The 24,909-nt window shown below is 36.4% G+C and overlaps 1 protein-coding gene across 2 annotated transcripts in view; it reads right to left on the bottom strand.

The window, feature by feature from the left end:
- Positions 1 to 24,909, bottom strand: part of ARIH1 (ariadne RBR E3 ubiquitin protein ligase 1) — a 119,802-nt gene that overhangs the window by 44,574 nt on the left and 50,319 nt on the right. For both annotated transcript variants that reach the window (XM_047074839.1, XM_047074838.1), the window contains exon 3: positions 227 to 371. In XM_047074839.1, the coding sequence (XP_046930795.1) occupies positions 227 to 371 (145 nt within the window). The remainder of the gene's footprint in view (positions 1 to 226; positions 372 to 24,909) is intronic.

Here is a 24,909-nt window from a genome sequence, read left to right on the forward strand (position 1 = left end):
ATGACAACCTGGACAAGTTGCTGCTTAAAAAGCAAACAGGGAAGGAAGGGGAAAGAACAAGCTCTATTCTTCCTCTTCCTTTCCTTTATCCTTAATATTCTGATAGGTTACTGTTTTACTACAATACAATCCCAAACTCCCAGATCTCCCTTTGTTTAAATAATGAAAGTTGATTTACCCTCTGAAACTAAGAGTCAGTGCTGGCCTTAAACTACCAGATACTCACCGAGTTAGGGTAGTTCAAGTAGCAGATCTGACAAGGCATATCCTGTGCTGATGACCTTGTATTCATCTGGCGTGTTCGAGACTTTTTACTTGGATTAATTACATGACACTCAGCAAAGAGCTTCTCCAGGTTTCCATCAAAGTACCTGCATTATTTAAACAGAAAGGATGAGAGCCCAGCAATAGCACACTGTTAGAGCTCTCCAAAAACCTGATTTTCTATAGGGAACAGAAATGAACTGAATTAAAATAAACCCAAATCATAACCTTTTTTTGCTCAGAGGAAATGAGGTATATGGCTACAAACTGTAGCAAAAAAAAAAAAAAAAAAAAAAAAATTCACATATATATATATATATATATATATATATATATATATATATATATGAAAGCAGTTTGAGCTTTTGTTGCTGTTTTGGTCTTTGTTATTATCCTGGAAGGTTAGGCTATTACTATTTTAATAGTACTACAAGTAAAACTTAAGAATGAAAGTTGTTACTATCTCTGATGGTACCTTATAAAGAGTAGTGGTATTTTTAAAAGGCTAGGTTGTATTTTATACAAGTAATTTTATTAATAATTTTAGTTACACCAACTTAAATATATTAGCAAGTAAACTATCTGCAAAGCATATCTTACCCCACAAATCATTTACATGTGTCTCATTCTACAAAATATATTTGCTTTCTAATTATTCTCTTAAAGTAATTTTTAACTAACTAGGCAAAGGGGTGGAAGGAGGAAACAAAAAACTATACCTTAAAATGTTTTTATATCAAATAATCTATATATTAGCCTTTCATACAGGTTTCAACAGGTTTCTAAATATACCTAAGTAGCTCACCATCTAGTATCAAGAGCACAGAATGCCAAGTATGATTTATAGAGCTTCAAGTGAACTGCAGATTTCTTTCTTTTTTTTTTTTTAATGTTTATTTATTTTTGAGACAGAGAGAGACAGAGCATGAGCAGGGGAGGGGCAGGGAGAGAGGGAGACACAGAATCCGAAGCAGGCTCCAGGCTCTGAGCTGTCAGCACAGAGCCTGACGCGGGGCTCGAACCCACGAACTGTGAGATCATGACCTGAGCCGAAGTCGGACGCTTAACTGACTGAGCCACCCAGGCGCCCCTGCAGATTTCTTAACAGAAGACAGTGGCAAATACTTAGCACAGTATTTCCCATTAATCCAGATGAGACATGGTTGCTGGCCTCCCCAAATATCTTAATATTCTAAAGGGACAAGCAATAAATACAAAAAAATTGCAATCTGTAAATCAATATAACTAATGAAAAATCTGGTCAATTACTTTTTAGCTTGTAAAGCCTAGGTGTCAATAACTACAGTGTTCTTTACATACAAACAGGAGTCTCTCAAGTTAAAAAATAAGTGATACTCAAAAGAGATTTCCATTTTTTTAAATGCAGGTCTTGTTCAAGCTTTGTGTCAAAGCACTTGCTATGGAAAGTAAATCCAGGAAATCACTCAAATGAGAACAAATCACTCTCCTTAGACTAATAAATATCTTTTTATAAATACTTTGACTACAGTATGTTTCAGTAAAATGATCAAATTATTAATCAAAATGTCCATACATTATAAAAGGGGAACTCATATAAAGTTAAAGCTGTTAATGATGATTTAGCTAATCAAAATATATAGAGCAGAAAATAAAATGCTTTCCTACTAATTACTTCTGAGAAAACCTAAGATATCAAGTTTTATCTCAAAAGCAGAAAGCATATGAAGCTAACACTAAATATGAACAGGTAAACCAATTAAACACATTGTCAGAAAAAATATTCATGCTCACATTAAGAGACAAACTTCTGCCATCCAAACTTGACTACATGAAACGACTAACTCCTAACACTTTGGTGATCATTCTAAACAGCAATCTCTGCATACACAGACATGTCTGTAATTTCATATAAATAAAATCTACTCCAGATTTATAACCTTCAGTAAACAATATGTTAAGACATCTTTGTCAATGAACATTGTTTTTCATTGTTGCATAATATTCCACTGTAGCTATAACTATAATTTACCTAACCAGCCTTATACTAGGGGACAGTTAGATGTTCCACATAAGTAATTCTACTTTAAAACCTTGGCCCATCTGATAGGGAGAGAAATATCTAGACTTAACTTACATTTCTTTATCAGTGAGGCTGAACATATTTTATTTTTCTATGAAGATCTTACCATTAATTTATGAGTTCAGTGTATCAACAGGAAGAACAACCCTTTGTCTCCTGCATTGCTTTCTTCCTCCAGTTTCTAACTTGCCCTCAACTTGTTTAATGGTGTTTAATTGCCACTTTTAATTTTTATGTAGGCATACTGACCATACAATCTTGTTGTGGGTTCTGGATTTCATATCAAGCTTTGCAAGATCCCTAAACCTAAAGATTATAAAAATTCATCCATGACTTATTTAGGCTTAAACTGTTTCCATTAAAACTGTTGATTCACAAGGAAATTTTTTGTAGTAAGGAATCAAGCAGGGATTCCATTTCATTTAAATTAAAATGGCTATTTACTGAAGGGTGTTTCAACTACCCTAAACACTTCCTCCTACCTGTAGGTCTCAACTTAACCCTCAGTTTCTCCCCACTGCAAACCCCCAAATTAGGTAAGGTTCCCTGTATAACATCCTCACAGAACTCTGTACTCCTGCACAACACTTATCACATGACCAACTCCATAATCATTTATGCTTTCTCTGCCAAGATGTAAATCCCATCAGTACTATTTTATTACTACTGTAGCACCTGTGTCTAGAAGAATATTATAATCACTCGATTGCTTTTTAAAGAGTAACTGACTTAGAGTAACTTCTTAAAGATAATCCATATAACAAATTTGAATTTCTTTGCTTTAGGCATTACTTTTTTTTAATTTAAGTTTATTTATTTTGAGAGAGTGAGCAAGCGGGGGAAGGGGCACAGACAGAGGGAGAGAGAGAATCCAGCAGGCTCCATGCTGCAGCACAGAGCCCAAGGTGGGGCTTGAACTTATGAACTCTAAGATCATGACCTGAGCCAAAACCAAGAGTTGGATGCTTAACCAACTAAGCCACCCAGGTGCCCCTGCTTTAAATGTATTTCTTAAAGAAAGACTATAAGCTTTTTGATACATTGTAGAAGCCTTCAGAGAATTTTCAAATACTGCCCAGGTAAGCAGAATGGAAAGGTGAAGAATCCATTTATACTGTTGGACATAGTGGTTCTAGAAATCTTTTTCTTTTATTTAAGTTCCATTTTATACGAAATGTAACATTTTAAAAATTGGCTTCTTTTTGTTTCTATTTTTACTGATTACATGGTCTACAACGACTCTGTAATGGTTATCTGGAAAATACTGAAATCTAATTTATTTTCACTAAATGTAACTTAAAATCTGCACTTAGGCCTATTTTTAAAAAATTTCTTTCTTTTTTCTTTTTAAGAGAGCGAGGTGTGTGTGTGTGTGCAAGCAGGGGAGGTGCAGAGGGAGAGGGAGAAATTCCCAAGTGGGCTGCACACTGCCAGCACGGAACCCAACGCGGAGCCCAATCCCACAAACCTGGGATTATGACCTAAGCCAAAATCAAGAGTCGGGATGCTCAATCGACTGAGCCATCTAGGGGCACACCAAGCCTAGTTCTTCAGTTGTCAACTTTAATATATTGAGTGTCGTTAATATGACCTGACACGTAACCCTCTGGGGTTTTGTTTGGAAATTCCTGGAGCTTTTCCTAGTTGATTATCATTTTATGTAATTGTTTCACTAATTACATTATTTTTATATTATATAACTTTTCTTTCAAGATAATAAAAACTGTTTTTTGTTCCTTAACCTGATCGTTAACCTGATTACCTAATTACTTACACATAACTCAAATGCTCACTTTGGCCAAAATCTGCCCCCCATCTCCCAATATTCTTTATATTGACAATATCCATTTCCCTCTGATACCTGCTGTTATCAAAGTCTGTGGTCAAAATAATTTTTCTCATTTTATAACTCAAATCCTTTTTCACCTAGCATATATGTAATTTTGTTTTCTTTCTTCTTTCTTGAAATCTATTCGTTCTATGGGCTTTATCTTAGCTTTCAGGTTTGTTTTTTTTTTTTTTTTTATGAAATGCCATTTAGGCCTCAATTACTTCAAGATTCTTTTTAGTTATTAAGACTGTGTCCTGGTGGATTTGTACCCAGTCTTTGTTAATTTGTCCTCCTGTCTACCATCTGCTAATTCCTTCTTTGTCCTTTTCCTGTCGTATGTAGCTCTATTTGCCATAGTGTCTGCTCTGTTTCTTGCTGTTCCCAATGTGATTTCAAGTTCTGCGGGATTATTACGTGTCCTTTTTTTCTTACTTTCCTCAGCTTCCTTTTTATCTTGTTCTGTTGTTTTATCAATTCATCTTTGATCCTTCATCTCACAGAGTCTATGTGTATTTTAATTTCCTTAAGAGAACAGAGAAGCTTCTTTTTTTTTAAATTAAAAAAAAATGTTTAAATCTTTATTTATTTTTAACACAGACAGATCATGAATGGGGGAAGGGCAGAGAGAGAGAGAGAGAGAGAGAGAGAGAGAGAGAGAGAGAGAAAGAAACACAGAATGTGAATCAACCTCCAGGCTCTGAGCTGTCAGCACAGATCCCAATGTGGGGCCTGAACTCACCAATAGTAAGTTCATGATCTGAGCCAAAGTCAGATGCTCAACCAACTGAGCCACCCAGGCGCCCCTTAAATTTTTTTAATGTTTATTTATTTTTGAGAGCGAGAGATAGAGCGCAAGTGGGGAAGGGGCAGAGAGAGAGAGGGAGACACAGAATCTGAAGCAGGCTCCAGGCTCTGGGCTGTCAGTATGGACACCTGATGTGGGGCTCGAACTCACGAACCGTGAGATCATGACCTGAGCCAAAGTCACACGTTTAACCGACTGAGCCACCGAGGCATCGTGCTTCTTCTTTCTAATTTTGATTGTTTTATTGTTTTATTAAGGACTACGTGCTCAAGAGTATGGGTGGATTCTTAACTCCCATTTACCTGGTCACTATTGCTAGTATGCCAGCTTTTACACACATCTTCCCTCATGTAAAACAGGCCAAAATGAAAAGAGACTGACTGATTCAGGGTGAAGTACTGCAGCTCAGGTATCTTGTTTAATCAGTTAACACGTATTTCTGTCTGCTTCAATGACTTTACCAAACAGCTGCAAAGCTTATCCTAGGACATTGCTTCCCTCTTTTCCTGCAACTCCTGCCACCCACCCTTTTGAGAAAACCATTCATGTGATAAAAATAAGAATTGAAGTGAAAATAAAAATAAGAATAGCCGTGTGGTTTTTCCTCTGGTGCAGGCCCTCCTCGGTCAGGAAGAGCACAATTAAGAGTATCCCCACCTTCTCTCTCACATGGCCTAGATTTCTCCAGATTAAGATTGTTAGAAGGGCAACTGGAGAGGTTTCTCAGCAGAGATTTTTAAATCCTCTTTTCTCTCTAGGATTCTTTCTGTTCATTCAGTGTTTTTACAGAAATATAGTTAAGCAAATTGGTACTTAATTAGCCAACTTTCCAGACAGAATACCTAGATCTTAAATTTTTCATCTTACTTGACTTCTAGACAGAAATATAGCAAACAATTTGAATTAAATTTCAAGGTGCTAACAGTTACAGCCTAACAACTATGTCTGATTGTGGGGAGAGGAGACATGCTGATAGGGTACATAGCTGGAAATTGTTGCTTTTTGAATTTTCAATGATGGTGGCATCATTGTTTACCATTTCAATATTTAATTTTGCCATTAGGGGTTTATCTTAAAAGCCCCTACAGCTACACATTTCATAAATAGACCACTGTTGAAGAAGAACTTATTTTCACAACAGAATCAGAAAAGCAAAAAGGTTAAGTTAATTTAAAGTTATACAGTGGGCTTTTCTATTGCATATTTTTAGGCTGTTAAAGTTCAATCCTCCTTACAGGTTTTTTAATGCTTCCAATACATATTTATAACAAGTCAATTATCTTATTGCTGTTAAGTCTGAGAGGGAACGAAAGTACACACATATATGATAATGTACACAAATACATTATATATATATATATCCATGTATAAATATGCATATACACACACTTTTACTTCTAAATAACCAAATCATTTTGCTTCAATATTTTCATGTGGCATTTTATGGGTACCAGACTTCAATTTCAAAAGGCGACAGAACAGTCACAATTACTCTGTACCTTAATTAACTATAGTTCTCATAAAGCAAAAAAGGTCTGTGACACCAACATCTCTTCTAGGAATTACAATTTCAACTATTCTTTGGGTCCCATTAACCTGCTTCTGATGGTGTCAGTTTTCCAATTTTAGAAAAAGTATACTTAGACAAAAGGTCAAAGGAGCAAAGGAATAGCTTAAGTTTGTTTAAATCATATGGATGGATAAGAACTGTTATCATATTAATGAAAAGCAAAAATAATCGCTGAGCATGGAAAGGAGTCTTAGAACAGTAAAACTGAACCACAGTAAATAGACTAGGAGAGGCGGCTTTCCCACATATAGACATTAGTTTCAGAAACTCATATTCCATAGAAAGAAACCAGTAGATGCAATACAGTATGGTACTATAGACATGCTATTAAGAAATATTTTTTTTTTATTAAGAAATATTGAAGCAAACAGTTCTCACTTAACTGTAGATGTGTTACTTTGATAAAAATTTAAATTTAAAAAAGGGCTCTTAAAGTAGAATGTGGTTTTTAAAGGTATTCTTTCAAAAGAAGGACTAAAATCGGAACATAAGATGACTGGCACACATTATGAACCTCTACTAGGTAAAAAACTAAAACTTAGATGGGGCGCCTGGGTGGCGCAGTCGGTTAAGCATCCAACTTCAGCCAGGTCACGATCTCGTGGTCTGTGGGTTCGAGCCCCGCGTCAGGCTGTGGGCTGATGGCTCGGAGCCTGGAGCCTGTTTCCGATTCTGTGTCTCCCTCTCTCTCTGCCCCTCCCCCGTTCATGCTCTGTCTCTCTCTGTCCCAAAAATAAATAAACGTTGAAAAAAAAAATTTAAAAAAAACTAAAACTTAGGGATAGAAAGGGATGGACTGAAGAATAGAAAATCTTTTCTTCTAAGGAAGACTTTTGGCCCTCATAAGAAAACAAATCTAATGAGGACTTATACATGTCTATAAGAACTTGCTTTAACAGTTTTGTCATTTGGGGTGCCTGGGTGGCTCAGTTGATTAAGTGTCCAACTTCAGCTCAGGTCACGATCTCATGGCTCATGAGTTTGAGCCCCCGCATCAGGCTCTGCGCTGACAACTCAGAGCCTGAAGCCTCCTTCAGATTCTGTGTCTCCCTCTCTCTCTGCCCCTCCCCTACTTGTTCCTGCACTCTTTCTCTCAAAAAAAAATAAACATTAAAAAAAAAAAAGTTTTGTGATTTGGGGTGCATGGGTGGCTCAGTCAGTTAAGCATCCGACTTTGGCTCAGTTCATGATCTCACAGTTCATGAGTCTCATGGTTCTGTCAGCACAGAGACCATTTCAGATCCTCTGTCATACCATGCCCCAGCCCCTCCCCTGCTCACATGCATGCATATGCGTGCTCACTCTCTCTCAAAAATAAACATTAATTAAAATTCTTTTTCAGTTTTGTGGGTTTTTTTCTGCTAATCTAAAAATAAGTTTAGTTCTCATTGTAATATTAATGTGTTACATGTGGTTTAAAGCTGAATAAACATACTGGTCATGTATTTTTTTAAAATACTTTTTGAGACTTCTAAGACTGTTCTCCCACTGGGGAAAAACACCCTAACCAAAAAAAAAACAAAAAAAACAAAACAGCATGATCCTGAGCTTGCTTACTGCTCAACAAAAAAACCACTCTGACAAAGAAGCTACTAAATAAGTTGCAGTACAAAAATCTCATTTTTTATTTAAATTCCAGTTAGTCAACATACAGTGTAGTATTAGTTTCAGGTGTACAGTATAGTGATTCAACAATTCCAAACATCACTTGGTGTTCATCACAAGCGAACTCCTTAATCCCCATCTCCTATTTAACCCGTACCTGCCTCACCTCCCCTCTGGAAACCACCAGTTTGTTCTATGTAGTTAAGTCATTTTGCGGTTTGCCTCTCTTTTTTTCCCTTTGCTTGTTTGTTTTATTTCTTAATTCCTTAGATGAGTAAAATCATACGTTAATTGTCTTTCTCTGACTGACTTACTTTGCTTAGCATAATACTCTCTAGAGCTCTAACCATATTGTTGCAAATGGCAAGGTTTCATTCTTCTTTATATTACTGCATAATTTTTGAGAAACTTTCTGCCATTTGTTCCCTCATCCTTTATGCTTTCTGGTTCTGACCCATGATGAAAGCAAGTATATTAAGAAACGAACTTCAGTGAAACAGATGTACGATAACTCTAGTCTTAAATTCGCACAACTGTAACAGAAACACAATAATCTATGCCATTTTCCCCAAAGGCTCCCATCTCCACTTATTACAGAAAAATTTAAATATACAAAAGTCAAAAAAGAAGAGTAAATTGAACTCCCACATACCCATCATCCAGCTTTAACTATCAACAACATTTTGCTAATCTAAAGACTGTTATGAAGAATAAAATTTTGTTCTCACTGATTTATTTTTTTCTTAGATTTTATTTTTAAGTAAAATCTAAATTCGGTGAGGGGCTTAAACTCATAACCCAAAGATCAAGAGTCACATGCTCTACTAAGCCTGCCATATGCCTCACTCTCATATGAACTTTTAAGGTAGATCTGAAACTATGCCTGACATTTTAAGAAGGTAATGATTATTCCCTTCACAGGTAGCTGTCCACATTCTCTGGCTCAATTAGGAGTATTTCAATTTACCAAATTCTTCTAACCTAAAGCCTCTGGAACTTCAAGAATGTTACAGTATCCAAAACTTTATAACTGATTTACACGTTTATTCGCTGTACCCCTCCACCAGAGGAAAAGCTGCAAAGCTTTTATTATTTTCTCAAAAGAGACTATGGCCCCCAAAATGACAAGAACCAGTATCATTATTTTTTTTTAACTATTTTTTACTTCTGAGAAAACAAAGACAGTGGCTTCTGTGCCCTCTGTCCAAATATGTGCATGCAAGGGAAGTGTCTACAGCCTCTTCTCTACTCAGTGGTGCTTTCCTCCTGCTACACATGAGCAGCACAACTTAGATAAAATGAAATAAATTACTTGTGATTCATGCAATAGTGGATCTGATTCCAATTAAAGAGAAATATAAAAAATATATACAAAACATTTTGAATGATATCATTTTATGATTTTGCTCACAATGTTTCAATATATTTAATGCGAAGTCCTCAGGCTGTAAATGTTGAGAGCCTCTAGAACAAAAAAGTATATTTAAAATCCAACTATGCAGGGCGCCTGACTGGCTCAGTCAGAAGAGCATGCAACTCTTAATCTCAGGGTTGTGAGTTTGAGCCCCACACTGGGTGTAGAGATTACTTAAAAATAAAATCTTTAGGGGTGCCTGGGTGGCTCAGTCGGTTAAGCGTTCAACTTTGGCTCAGTCATGATCTCACGGTTCATGGGTTCAAGCCCTGTGTTGGGGCCCTGGGCTGGGCCCTGTGCTGATTAGGTCAGAGCCTGGAGCCAGCTTAGGATTCTGTGTCGTCTTCTCTCTCTCCTCCTCCTCCCCTGCTTGTTTGCTTGCTCGCTCGCTCTCAAAAATAAACATACATTAAAAAAATAAAATCTTTAAGGGGAGCCTAGGTGGCTCAGTCAGTTAAGCATCCGAATTTGGCTCTGGTCATGATCTCATGGTTTGTGAGTTTAAGCCCCAATTCAGGCTCTCTGCTGTCAGCGCAGGGCCCGCTTTGGATCCTCTGTCTCCCTCTCTCTCTACTCCTGCCCACTAGCTCTCTCAAAAATAAAAACATTTATAAAAAATAAAACCTTTAAAAACAAATAGAAAATAAATATAAGATCTAGCTATGCTAACACTAAAAGTAAGTCATCCAAATACAAAACAACAGGGTGCCTGGGTGGCTCAGTAGGTTACATGTGCTTTGGCTCAAGTCATGATCTGGCAGTTTGTGAGTTCAAGCCCCATGTTGGGCTCTGTGCTGCCAGTTCAGAGCCTGGAGCCTGCTTCGGATTCTGTGTTTCCTGCTCTCTCTCTGCCCCTCCTCTGCTCACGCTGTGTTCTCTCCCAAAAATAAACATTAAAAAAAAGGAAAAACAATATACAAGACAGTATATATGTAATATCCATTGTTACATAGTTCCTTTACATACTAAGCAACTATATTAGGAACTGTGCTGGTTTGTGGCAGTGTTAATGGCTCTGAAGGAAAAACATAGATAGTTACTTCAATCTGATATGCTAAGTATACAAGAGGTGGGAGGAGAATGCTAGGAAAGTATAGAAAATAGCAACTAACTTCAAGAAGTTAAAATGACTTAACAGTAAATGTGTTAAGAATTCAGAGATTAAGGGGATCCTAAGGGCATCATATAAATTGTATGTGATGTACAGAATTATACACAATGCCTGTGAGCACAACCTCAGAATGAAATATTATTGATGCTCTCTGAATCTGTATATAATATAGCTCTTGAGGAGACTGGGTCCTGAACAGTCAAAGGCAACCTAACACAGTGTAGACGAATAAGTACAGACATATAGAATAGAGTGAGGGGCGCCTGGGTGGCTCAGTCGGTTAAGCATCTGACTTCAGCTCAGGTCATGATATCACGGTCCATGAGTTCAAGCCCCGCATCGGGCTCTGTGCTGACAGTTCAGAGCCTGGAGCCTGCTTCAGATTCTGTGTCTCCCTCTCTCTGACCCTCCCCATTCATGCTCTGTCTCTCTCGGTCTCAAAAATAAATAAACATTGGGGCGCCTGGGTGGCGCAGTCGGTTAAGCGTCCGACTTCAGCCAGGTCACGATCTCGCGGTCCGGGAGTTCGAGCCCCGCGTCAGGCTCTGGGCTGATGGCTCGGAGCCTGGAGCCTGTTTCCGATTCTGTGTCTCCCTCTCTCTCTGCCCCTCCCCCGTTCATGCTCTGTCTCTCTCTGTCCCAAAAATAAATAAAAAACGTTGAAAAAAAAATTTAAAAAAAAAAAAAAATAAATAAACATTAAAAAAAAAATTAGAATAGAGTGAAAAGTATGGAAGGTTTTTAAAAGTCAGTATAGCTTTGATGTGGTAAGAACCACAAAGGTAGTGGAGGTTGATAAAGTAAGTTCACATGGTCAAAGTTAAGTTTAGGACAGACATGACAGTAGAGCCTAGGAAAGCAGTTGAGAAAACTGTCTTGGAAATATGTTGATTTACTTGTAGGTAACCAAAGGTACTATTAATCCTAAAACAATCCAAAAACAAACTGGACCTTCCCTTTTAAGGTTGTTCTTTTTCCTATGTGCGTGTGTTTTAAAATTATTTTTATTGTGAGATAACACAATTCTAGAAAAGTGCATAAATATCCATGAGCAGCTTACAAACTTATAATGCAAAGACCACAACCCAGGACAAGAACTAGAATAATGCAAATACTTCATAAACACTCCAAACATTCCTTCTCATTAACAAACTCCTCTTCACCGAGAGGTAATCATTATCCTGTTTTTCTTTATAGTTTTACTGCCTAAATATACATCCTTAAACAACATGGCCTAGATTTGCTGGTTTTTGAATTGCATATAAACAAATTCATATAGGAGGTAAGTATTTAGAGGTTTTCCTTTCACTTAATATGATAGTTTTGTGTTATATATATTTTTAATTTTAGAGAGAAAGAGTGAGAGAGAGAATCTTAAGAAGGCTCCACTCTCAGTATAGAGCCTGATGCAGGGCTTGATCCCACAACCCTGGGATCATGGCCTGAGAGCCAAAATCAGCCGAAATCATTCAACTGACTGAGCCACCCAGGCACCCTTCAAGATGATGGTTTTTAAGATTCATCTATACAGTCACTTGTAGCTCTAATTCATTTATTTTTGAATTCATTGTTGAATAGTTATTATATAAATATACCATAATTATCCATGTATCTATAGGCATTTGCGTTGTTTGTAGGTAGGAGTTGTTATGAATAATGCTGCTATGAGCACAGTTATGACTTTCAATTTAGATGTGCATATTTCTTTCTATTGGGTATATACCTGGGAGTGGAATTACTGGGTCAAAGATATGTGTGTAAATACTAAGAGAAAAAAAATAATAAAATTTATTTTTACCATCTTTCTAAAATCATTTAACAACTTTTCCCTTAAGATTCCTTTGGATTTGCTATATATGCAACTCATATCATCAGTGAATATGAACTGTTTATCATCTCCTTTACAACTGTGATACTTTTTTTATACTACTGGCTAGAATCTTCTTCAGTATTATGTAGAACAGAAGTGAAAATAATACATATTCATGTCTTGAACTCTATCTGAAAGGGAAATCTTTTCAACATTTCAGCATGAACTATGATATCTCAACAGGTATGTTTACAGATTTACTACATTAAGAAAGTTCTCTTTTGTGCCTAGTTTGCTAATGGCTTCTTTTTTTAAATCAAGAATGAGGGGTGCCTGGGTGGCTCAGTCAGTTAAGTGTCTGACTCTTGATTTCAGCTCAGTTCATGATCTCATGGTTTGTGAGATCAAGCCTGGTGCTGGGCTCTGAGCTGACAGCACCAAGCCTGCTTGGGATTCTCTCCCTCTCTCTCTGCCCCCTCTCTCAAAATAAATGAGCTTTAAAAATAAATAAATAAGATCATGAATGATTACACTGATTTTTAGCAACTGCTCCTTTGCATCTATTGAGACTGTTTTTTTCCCATTAAAATTTGTTCAAGTGACCATATTGAATTGTTCCAGGTTAAACCAACCTAGGATTCCTGGCATCAACTGGAGTTGGCAACGCTGGGTTATTATCCTTTTTATGTACTGCTGAATTCAATTTGCAAATATTTGGGGTTTTATTTTTTGCATCTATGTAAATGAGAGAAACTGGCAAGTAATATTTCTTTGGGTTTTGGAATCAAGGTTGTGACAGCCTTAAGAAGGTGGGTAATCCTCATTTTGTTTTCTAGAAGAGTACAAGGTTAGAGAATATAAAGTTGGAGTTACTATTTCATTTAATGTTGGCAGAACTTCCAAATGTATCTATCTGGACTTACTTTTCTTCACAGAAAATTTCAGTTTATAGTGATAGCCCATATAGGTTTTCTATTTATTTCTTATGTCAATTTCAGTAAACTGACATTTCTAAGCATTTATCCCTTTCAGTAAAATTTCAAATATTGACACAGTTATCTTATGAGGTTATAATTACTTTTAAATATCTGCAGGATTCAAAGTGACATTTTTTTAATGTTTACTTTTGAGAGAGAGAGAGAGAGAGAGAGAGAGAGAGAGAGCGCGCGCTAGCGAGAGCAAGCATGCAAATGGGGTAAGGGCAGAGAGAGAGGGAGACAGAGGATCCGAAGTGAGCTCTGCACTGATAGCAGAGAGCCTAACACGGGGCTCAAGCTCATGAACCAGGAGATCATGACCTGAGCCGAAGTTGGACTCTTAACCAACTGAACCACCCAGGCACACCCTAAAGGGACATTCTTTTTCATTTCTGATATTAGTTATTTGTGCCTTTTTCTTCATTAATCTCAACAAGGTGTCAATGTTGTCAATTTTTTTTTTTAATCTTTTGGTTTGATCCCCTTTACTATAGGTTTCTTTTCTATTTTATTAAATTCTGCTCTCTGTTATTTCTTCTTGTAATTTCTCTAAATTTATTATGTTGCTTGTTTTCTATCTTGATACATCTAGCTCATTACTTGAGACTCGATATGAAAGCTTAGTTCACTGCTTTCCTTATATATGCATTTAAGGTTATACACTCTACTCTTGAGCACAACTTAGGCTGCATTCCCCAATTTTTTCCCTTAATATTCAAACAGTTGATTAAATAACAATTATTAATATTCAAAACTTCAACATTGACAGAACTTAAAATGTTGACTTAAAAAAAAAACAAAGGCTAGTTACAACATAAAGGTGTTTATATTAATTAAAAGATAGTACTGTTTATGAAAATATTTTCCATGAACACAGTATTCTAAATTGGCATTTACTATCTTTCAACATACTGAGGTATCCATCTTACTATCACTTCCACTGTTGCTGTTAAGAAGTCAGCTGTCCTCTAAAAGAATACATAATAGGGGCGCCTGGGTGGCTCAGTCTGTTGAGCGGCTGCCTTCGGCTCAGGTCATGATCTCGCGGTCCATGAGTTCGAGCCCCGCGTCGGGCTCTGGGCTGATGGCTCGGAGCCTGGAGCCTGCTTCCGATTCTGTGTCTCCCTCTCTCTCTGCCCCTCCCCTGCTTGCTCTCTGTCTCTGTCTCTCTCAAAAATAATAAACATTAAAAAAAAAATTAAAAAAAAAAAAACATAATGTATGCTTTCTATATTTTTTCTCTATATACATTATATATACACAAATCTTTGCTTTTTGAAAGTAATCTGCCTTGTATCTTATTGCTTTTATGATTATCTATTTTTGCTGTTGTTTCTATAGTTGTACTATGATGTTTTAAAACGTGCATTTCCCCCCACCCAAAATATGGATTTTTTTACCATATTTCATGAAATCTAAAATGTTTTGGTGCTGAAATTTTGTGATCTTACCAGAAAGTGATGAGGGGAAAATTTTCACATAAGTCAATATTTCAATATTGTTGGACTGTAAAGTGCCATCAATTGAAAGATGTATTCAAATTTCAAACACATTAAAATATCTTAGAATCAATTAAATATTATTTATTATGCATGGGAACTGTTAGGTTTCTTAAATTCTGTGGCATGTTTTTCTTTTACCAATCTGGAAAATTATCAGCCATTATATCTTCATATATTGCCTCTGGGCCATTCTCTCCTAAAACTAAATGAGATCTTCTCATTATATCCTCTATGTTTCTTAACTTTCCTTCTGTATTTTCCATCTTTTAGTGTATGTACTTAATTTAGATAGTGGTTTGATCTTTTAGCAAACTAAACCTCTCGTTAGCTTTGTCCAATGTACTGTTAAAAAAATTCTCTGAGTGAATTTTGCTTATTTTGTTATAGCTTGAGAGCTTAATGTTCTTTCCCCAGAAAAGATTTATATTTGCTTCTGTCAAGTGCCTGGATACATTAATAGTCTAGGACCAACTTAATCCATATTCAAGGCTTAAAGTTGTCTGGACCACCCAGATGACATGAATATTATCTTCAATCTTCAGAAGAGCTGGTTTATCTAATCCTCATTCTTCCAGAAATTCTTTTTTTTTTTTTGTTTTCAGTTTACTTATTTATTTTGAGAGACAGAGAGACAGAGAGACAGAGAGAGAGAGAGACAGAGAGAGAGAGAGAGAGAGAAAACACACGCAGGGGAGGGGCAGAGACAAAGAATCTCAAGCAAGCTCTGCACTGTCAGTACAGAGCCTCTCACGGGGCTCAAACCCACAAACTGCGAGAGCATGACCTAAGGAGATCAAGAGTCAGATGCTCAACCGAATGAGCCACCCAAGTGCCCCTACCTTATCCTCATGCCTAAGTGGGCCTAAGACTCTAACATTTTCCCCACTTCCCCCCTCTCCCCAAGCAAAGGGTCAACAAAAATCACAGCTCAGTCTCTCAGCTACCTCTTCTAGATCAGAACATACTTCCAGGGCAAAGCAGACTGGAACGCTTGGCTCATCTCTCTAGATTTCCATATTATCTTATTCCTATTTTACTAATTTTTTGATTTTTGTTTTTTAAATTTATTTTTTGATTTTCTTCACTTTTAAGATGTTCCAATATCATACAGATTTCTCTATTGTATTTAGTAGATAGAATGGTCCAAATTACCAGAAGTTTCCTAGAGCCTTGTATATTCTCTGTCACAGTTAAAACTCCCCCTGAACATCTCTTCCATCTATACTTTGCATTCAATTAACCATCACCATCCTAAGTCAAGCCAACATTTCCCTTTTACTTAGAATATTAAAATAGTTTTCCAATGGGTCATCCTGCTGATGGATAATCAGCTCATATTACCACCAATTTTTTTCCTGCACTAATGCCCTTTTATCACATTTCTCCATAAAACAACCTTCAAAGCTTTCCACTTAATAGGAATAAAAGGCCAAATTCATGCCCAGGTTCCCATGTCACCTGCCCTCCCAAGTCCAATCAAATGACATCTCATCAATAAATCCTTTCCTACCTGAGCGAGAAATAACCTTTTATGTATTCCCTTAAAACGTTATCTCTAATTACCTTAAGGGTAAAAAATGGTGTATGACACACTGCTCTTTGATGTTCTTCATCACTCAATGTCTCCTACTCAACTGATGTTCAAAAACATTCTTGAAATGTATGAAGTAGTAAGATAAGTAGCAAGACAGGGACAACACAGTAACTTCAGGTGAAGTCACTAATGGAGGAAATTGCTCCAAGTTCATTCAGCTAGGAGATGGTAGAGCAGAGATCCCATTAACCACTATAGTATATAGCAAGATGGTACATTTGCCTCTTTCCATACATGCTCCGCAATAACACTTAAACTGTTTAAATAGTAAAAAATCACTATAATATAGAAGAGTGAAGAATGCCATCACAAAAGCCTGCTTTCTGATAAACCAAATTTATTTTCACATCCCAAAAGTTAACTGTGAAACAATGTATCATTAGTGACGCAGCTAATAAGGAAAGTTCCATACCATCATAATAAACATACAAGTGCTGGTTCTAGTACCTATTCACTAAATGGTGTTAATCCTTCAGAATGAAAACCAGAAAGTTATTTGCTACGTAGTCTGCACTGAAATCAGTCTTCACGATTCTTTGATTACACCTGCCCATTAAAAGTAGTAAGTCAAAGACCACCTGTATTTCCCCTCTCCTCAAAAATGCCAGTTAACTCATTAACACACACCTTATAGAGGAGATCCTGATTTTGTATTTGTTATCAACTCTAAAGGAGTTTGACTTGGGGGTTATGTCTCTAGCTCCTGACATACTAATATCTGATTTACATGCATGTCATAATTTTCAGAAATTACATACATATTACAAAAAATAAAACCTACAAATGGTTGAACTACAATATTTACTAAATACTGACTACAGATTAGGAGTTCTGTTATGCACTAGCAATGAAAGACGAATAAGATATTTTTTATGCCCAAACAACTCTAATGGAAGTGTTGAAATATTAAATCAAATACATTTAAAAATGCAACAGAAGAAGTGATTAATTTTTTGAGAAAAAAAGTCATCTTAGAAGTAAAGTTTAAGTTGGGTTTTAAAGAACAATTAGGAAAAAGGATAAAGAGAAAGGCATGTCAGGCATGGGCCAACGACAGTACAATTCCCAAAGTGCTCCCTAGGGCTTTACAGCTAAAAGCCTACGTAGACATCCACAGAAGCCCCATGTCAAAGGAAACAGATGCAAGGTTGAGTCAACACAAAAATGAATTTGGTGACATTTTAAAAGTTGTGTACTGGGGGCGCCTGGGTGGCGCAGTCGGTTAAGCGTCCGACTTCAGCCAGGTCACGATCTCATGGTCCATGAGTTCGAGCCCCGCGTCAGGCTCTGGGCTGATGGCTCAGAGCCTGGAGCCTGTTTCCGATTCTGTGTCTCCCTCTCTATCTGCCCCTCCCCCGTTCATGCTCTGTCTCTCTCTGTCCCCAAAATAAATAAACGTTGAAAAAAAAAAAATTTTAAAAGTTGTGTACTACTAAAGTGTAATATGAAAATAGAAATAAAGACACAGAAATAAAGAGAAAATAACAAAGGCAAACAGAAGCTGGCTTTTTAAATGTCTTGTCAGGGGAGGCAGGTGGGGAGAATGGGCAAAATAGGTGAAGGGGATTAAGAGGTACAAACTTCTAGTTATAGAACAAGTAAATCACAGAGATAAAAAGTACAGCAAAAGGGAATACAGTCAACAATATGGTAATAACATTATATGGTGACATTATCATAATAAGCACTGAGTAATGTATACAATTATTGAATCACTATGCTATACACCTGAAACTAACATAACATTGTATTTAAATTATATTTCAAAAGTAACAATAATTTTAAAAATCTAAAACAAAAAAAGCCTTGTCATAAAAAGAAAGGGAAAAAAACCAACTCATTTTCATAGTCTCTCCTGCTAAAGGATTCATGCCTACCAGGAGCTGGGTAACCTATAGTTTACAAAAAGCATAGTGCCTGAAGAAGACTCAATGAAGAATTCATTCTTTCAAAAGGGTAAGGATATATCCAGCTTTCAGAGACTGTAAGAGCAGAAATATGAATTGCGATATCACATGCCCAATATGATGATATGAGCTGTGACGCCTGTGTCCAATGGCAACAGCATGTTCACTAAAACAGTTTGATGCTGTGATTTGGACACTTCCTGGATGCACAGCCTTCATGGAGGATTCGCAATCTTTAATGTTGTTTTCACTTATTCTCTTCAAGTTTGTTGACAACTAAAAACCCTCAATGATAACAGGAATGGAAAAGGCTCAAGATATGACAGATGAAATAATGGAAGCAACATCCCACAAAAATTATGATAAAATCAAAGCCCAGATGGAAAGGTTAGCCTTCTAAAGAAGTAGAAGGGCAGATATAGTTGTTGCTGCACTTCTGATTCTCTGATTTGCTGTTCTGCTTTATCTGGAGAAGCATAGGAAAAAATCTAGTGAACAGAAAAAATTCTATTTATGTAACAGAAGAGAAATTAATCTACAGAGTAAAAATGCAGAAGGCTGGGTAAGAAAGAAAACGGCAAAGGTCTGGAAAGCTGCTATGAGAGATAAAAGATGACACCAAAAAATATAAATCGTCCCTTCTCTATTAGCCCTTCCTCACCTTTACCAAAATGTATTTTTAAAAGGAATAAATTACTTGTTTTTAGGGTCAGGACAAATTTGTTTAAACCATGGACTAGACATCTGGGAGCAAAGTAAGAAGAATTATTGGCAACCATCTATTTATACATCTATGGCTCTCACTAGACCATAAGATCCTCCTCCAGGGCAAGGACTAGGGCTCCCTAATGAATAAACAAACAAAAAATTGGTATGTTTGGTATATGGAAATGAAGAATGACAACAGAGAGGACAGAATTTAAAGTACTTCACAATTTCGACTAGGATAAGATTTATCTTTAAGTATGTCAAAATGAATAGAAAAGATACTTGAGTATATTCTGTGTTACTAAGCGGGAAGCAAGTTTTTTTTAATGCTATGTAACAAAATTATCGGCCATATTGTCTAACCTATGATTCTGGGGAACCTAAATTGTTACAAGATTGACATACAGGTCATCTTCATTTTTACACTCAAAGACAGGAAGGTGCACAGTGTCACTGAAACTGTATTTCCTTACATTCTGGGTTTCTTTTCACTTTCCAAGGGTATTAAGGGAAGGTGAAGGAGAAGGCATGGAAAGGGGCCTAGGCATTGGTGTTTTTTAAAGTTCTCAGGGATTCTAATGTGCAACCACTTTAATAGTTTATAAGTTGATTCTTTGGGATTTCATAAATAGATGATTATACTGTCGACAAAAATTTCTCTTCCTTTTTTTTTTTTTAACGTTTATTTATTTTTGAGACAGAGAGAGACAGAGCATGAACGGGGGAGGGGCAGAGAGAGAGGGAGACACAGAATCGGAAGCAGGCTCCAGGCTCTGAGCCATCAGCCCAGAGCCCGACGCGGGGCTCGAACTCACGGGCCGCGAGATCGTGACCTGGCTGAAGTCGGACGCTTAACCGACTGCGCCACCCAGGCGCCCCTCTCTTCCTTTTTTTAAATAAATGTTTTCATACAAATGAGCGTTGGGGCATCTGGGTGGCTCAGTCAGTTGAGCATCTAACTCTTGATTTTGGCTCAGGTCACGATCTCACAGTTTATGGGTTCGAGCCCCGCACTGGGCTCTGCACTGACCGTGTAGAAACTTGGGATTCTCTCTCTCTGCCCCTCTTCTGATTGCCGCTGTCTGCTGTCTCCCTCTCAAAATAAATAAGCTTAAAAAAAAAAAAAAAAGAGTGCTTATTTTCTGAATCAGTTATCTTGTTATTATAAAAAATTTTTTTAACGTTTATTTTTGAGACAGAGAGAAACAGAGCATGAGTGGGGGAGGGTCAGAGAGAGGGAGACACAGAATCTGAAACAGGCTCCAGGCTCTGCACTGTCAGCACAGAGCCCGACGCAGGGCTCGAACTCACGGACCACGAGATCATGACCTGAGCCAAAGTCGGACGCTTAACCTACTGAGCCACCCAGGCGCCCCGGTTATCTTATTATAATGCTTTTCTGTGGTTATTGAAGAAAGTTCACAGCATACATAAAAGTATAAAGAAGAATCTAAAAATAACCCATAATCCTCCCATTCCCCAATCTTTATACCACTTATTTAATTTTCCATATATTATTTTACTTATCAGAACTTCCAGTTCATTTAAATGCTGGTAACAGCCAGTAACCTTGTTTGGTTTTAATGGACATCCTTCCAATGTTTCAAAATTAAGGATAATTCTGCTATTGATGATTAGTTGATGTTCTTTATTAATACCTTCCTAGTTTGCTAGAAATTGTTTTTCTTTTTCTTTCTCTTTTTTTCTTCCTTCCTTTCTCTCTCTCTCTCTCTCTCTCTCTTTTAATTTCAAGCTCGACATGGGGCTTGAACTCATGACTCTGAGATTTAAAAAAGTCAAATGCTCTACCGACTGAGCTAGCCGAGCGCCCCTACAAATTGTTTTCTTCTAACTCATGGGTAAATGCACAATGTATTAAATGCATTCCTAACATTTATTATAATTTCCTTTTGGTTTCCCTTTGCTAACCTGTTTTTTTTTTTTTTAATTTTTTTTCAACGTTTATTTATTTTTGGGACAGAGAGAGACAGAGCATGAACGGGGGAGGGGCAGAGAGAGAGGGAGACACAGAATCGGAAACAGGCTCCAAGCCATCAGCCCAGAGCCCGACACGGGGCTCGAACTCACGTACCACGAGATCATGACCTGGCTGAAGTCGGACGCTTAACCGACTGCGCCACCCAGGCGCCCCTAACCTGTTTTAAATTAAATTAGTAAGTGCTATAGATGAGTTTTCTCCCCAATGGTGACCTGTTTTTGCATTCCTAAGAGAAATCCTACTAGACCATTAACTCTTCCAATTTAACTGTTATTTTATTTATGAATTCAACAGCTATGTTCATAATAAAGACAGCTTTCCTATGCTGTCTTTGTCAAATTTTGTAACAAGGGTTATTCTGATTTGGCTAACAGGAATTAATAATGTCCTATCTTTTTCTATGTTCTGAAATAATTTTCAATAGAAACTGGCAGTTCCTTGATGGTTTATTAGATAGAACTTGACCATAAAATCATGTAGTGATTTTTGGAGAAGTAGAGGGATCTTTTGGTATATTTACTACATTCTTCCGTGGTTATTTTTCTACCTTATGGAGCAATTTAAGTAATTTCCATTTCTAAGCTTTCAAATATATTGGTAAAAGTAGCATACAGTATTCAGTTATAACTTTGAAATATTTTTCCCATCTGTAATTATGAATTATTCCCAATGTTTATTTGTGCCCTCTTCCTAGTCCCCATCACATTCACCAATAGTTTATTTCCTAACCCTTTTCAAAATAGCTTTAACTTTTTAAGAGCAGTTTTAACTCACAGCAAAACTGAGGATTAAGTACAAAGCATTCCCATATACCCTTTACCCCCACACACGCACAACCTGGTCCACTAGCAACATCTCACATTGGAGTGGCACATCTGATAGAATCAATGTACCTACATCAACACATCATTATCAAAGTCCATAGATTACATTAGGGTTCACTTTTGTGTTGTATGTACATCTTATGGGTTTGGAAAAATGTACAATGACATGTACCCACCTTACCAGTTTCATACAGAGTAGTTTCGTTGCCCTAAAAATCCTTTTTGCTCCACATATCCATCCTTCCCTTCCCCATCTCCTGGCAAGCACTGATCTTACTGGTCTCCACAGTTTTGCCTTTTCCAAAACGTCATATGGTTGGAATCATACAGTATGTAGCCTTTTCAGATTGGTTTCTTGCATTTAAGGTTTCTCCATGTCTTTTCATGACTTCATGGCTTATTTCTCTTTAGCATTAAATAATATTCAATTGTCTGGATGTATACCACAGTTTATTCATCCACCCACCAACTGAAGGGCATCTGATTGCTTCCAAGTTTTTGCAATTATGAATATTCAAGTGCAGGTTTTTGTGTGGAAGCAAGTTTTCAACTCATTTGGGTAAACACAAAAAGTGTGACTACTGGATCGTATGGTAAGAACATGCTTAGTTTTGTAAGAAACTGCCAAACAGGAAGCAGAGGGGCTATGTCATTTTGTATCCCCACCAGCAATGAGAGTTCTCGTTGCTCCACAACCTCATCAGTATTTAGTAGTGTCAGTGTTGTGGATTTTAGCCATTCTAATAGGTATGCAGTGGTATCTCATTTTAATTGGCAATGCCCTAATGATATATGATGTTGAGTATCTCTTCATATTAGCTTATTTAACATCTATATCCTCCTTACTGTGATGTCTATTCAGATTTTTGCCCATTTCAAACTTTTTTTTTAAATTATTACTGAGTTTTAAGAGTTCTTTGTATATTTTGGTTAACAGTCTTTATCAGAGGTCTTTCACAAATATTTTCTTCAAGTCTGTGGTTTGCTTCTCATACTCTTGATATGTCCCTTTTAAAAAATCCATTTCAAAAAATATTTTTGAATAAACGTTGAGAAAAAAATTTAAAAAAAAAAAAAATAAAAAAAAAAAATATTTTTGTTTTATGTATTTTTGTTCCCTATTTCATTTATGTTGCTTTTATCTCTATCTATGCTGCTCTCTTTTTGTGGTTTTCTAAGTTCCTATTTCAAATGCTTAGTTTGTTTTCTACCTCTTTTTCTCTTATAAAGATACAAAGCCTATAAATTCCCCTGTATCTCTTCGGCCATATCCTCCTGTATTTGTACTTTCACTGTGTAGTTACAATCATTTTTGGATAATAAGAATTATTTGAAAGTATGAAAATAAAACGCATATCAATTTTTACTGGAATTCATTATAGCCTAAATTTGATCAATTTGAAAATAATATACTCTGAAATGTACCAAATACCAATACATATTTTAAATCCTCTCTGTTTACTGATGAACAGTCTAGAAGAAAACACATTATTTTAAGACAAGTTATGTGCCAAGGGAGATATGGGAAACTGAGGCGCCTCAAAACAAGAATAAAGTTATTAAATAAGTTGGATACTGTTGAAATAAACAATTTAAGATGGCTAAATAGCAGAATGGGTACAAAAAGAAAAGCAAGTTAGTGAAATAAATAAAGATAAACCTGAGGAACTTCACACACCAGAGTAGAAAGACAAAGATGACAAGCACAGAAGAAACATTTTGAAAAAAGTTAAACTTCAAACGAAGATCCAGAAATTTCAACATGTGACTAACAGGAATTCCAGAAAGCATCAGGAGAATATAAAAAAGATAATACTAAAGAAATAATAGCCAGGAATTTCCCCAAACCAAAAAAATTAGTTCTCAGACTTAAAGGTCCCAACTGGACATGCTTTCAAAATCTACAAAATTTCAGAATATTAAAAGATTCTCTTAGAGCCCTTAAAAATTTAGCACATATGAAATGATTTAAATGACTAAAGATATATTCTGGAGAGAAAAAGGATAAATTTGGAGAAAATAGTAGGATGCAAGAAACTAATCAGCCAAAACAAACAAACAAACAAACAAACACCAGTTAAATATATGAGAGCAAAATTGCCTGTAAAGGTGGCCACTAGAAAAACTGAAATAAAATGAGTAACTCTGAAACTATGGGGGGAGAGGGGGGGCGGGGGACTTGATCAAACCAATAAAATAAACAAATAGAAAACATAATAAATATAAAGCACATCTTACATGGGAGTAATTATATCTAAAAGTGTGTCAGTGCTAATATCAAACGTAGAGTATAATGTGAAACTCATTAAATGAGAAAAAGATACTGGATATTCATTTTAAAACACTATTTAAAGATATTATAAATATCCAATAACATATCTTCAGAATATATAAAAAACTGAAATTACAAAAAGGAACTGAAGAGTTCACACACACAGAAGTTTCCAAGAAGCTGCCTACTTTTTAATTCATACTTACCACATGTAAGTACAGTATTTAATTGAAAAATGCTTTCAGCAGTATCAGTAGTGTTACAGGAGAAAATTCAGAATGTCTTTGGAGAAATAAGAAACTGTAAGTCTCATTCACTAGAAGATCAGATGTAAATAATGAAAACTCCTTTTCCAAATAGAAGTGTCATAAAATAAGTCAGAAAACAAATGTTACCAAAGTTAAAAAATACCACTGACTTCAAAAAGGGTAGTCAGACCCAGCAGGGACAGTGCAGGCAATCACACTGAGGAGGCATTTTATTCTTCATGAACCCTGGGAAAGCTATATAGCATATGTTGAAGAACATAAGCAATTCTGGAGTCCAATAAACCTGAGGTGGGAGTGCTAACTCCTTGTGTTACAAAACTGAGATAAATATATTAAGCCCTAAACCTTAGTTTTTGTATCAGTTAAGTGGAGATAATAGTTTCTA

The sequence above is a fragment of the Lynx rufus genome, unplaced genomic scaffold (genome assembly GCF_022079265.1).
Source record: "Lynx rufus isolate CCGP_SWC_20201006 ecotype Redwood Valley unplaced genomic scaffold, mLynRuf1.p SCAF_13, whole genome shotgun sequence".
NCBI lineage: Eukaryota > Metazoa > Chordata > Mammalia > Carnivora > Felidae > Lynx > Lynx rufus.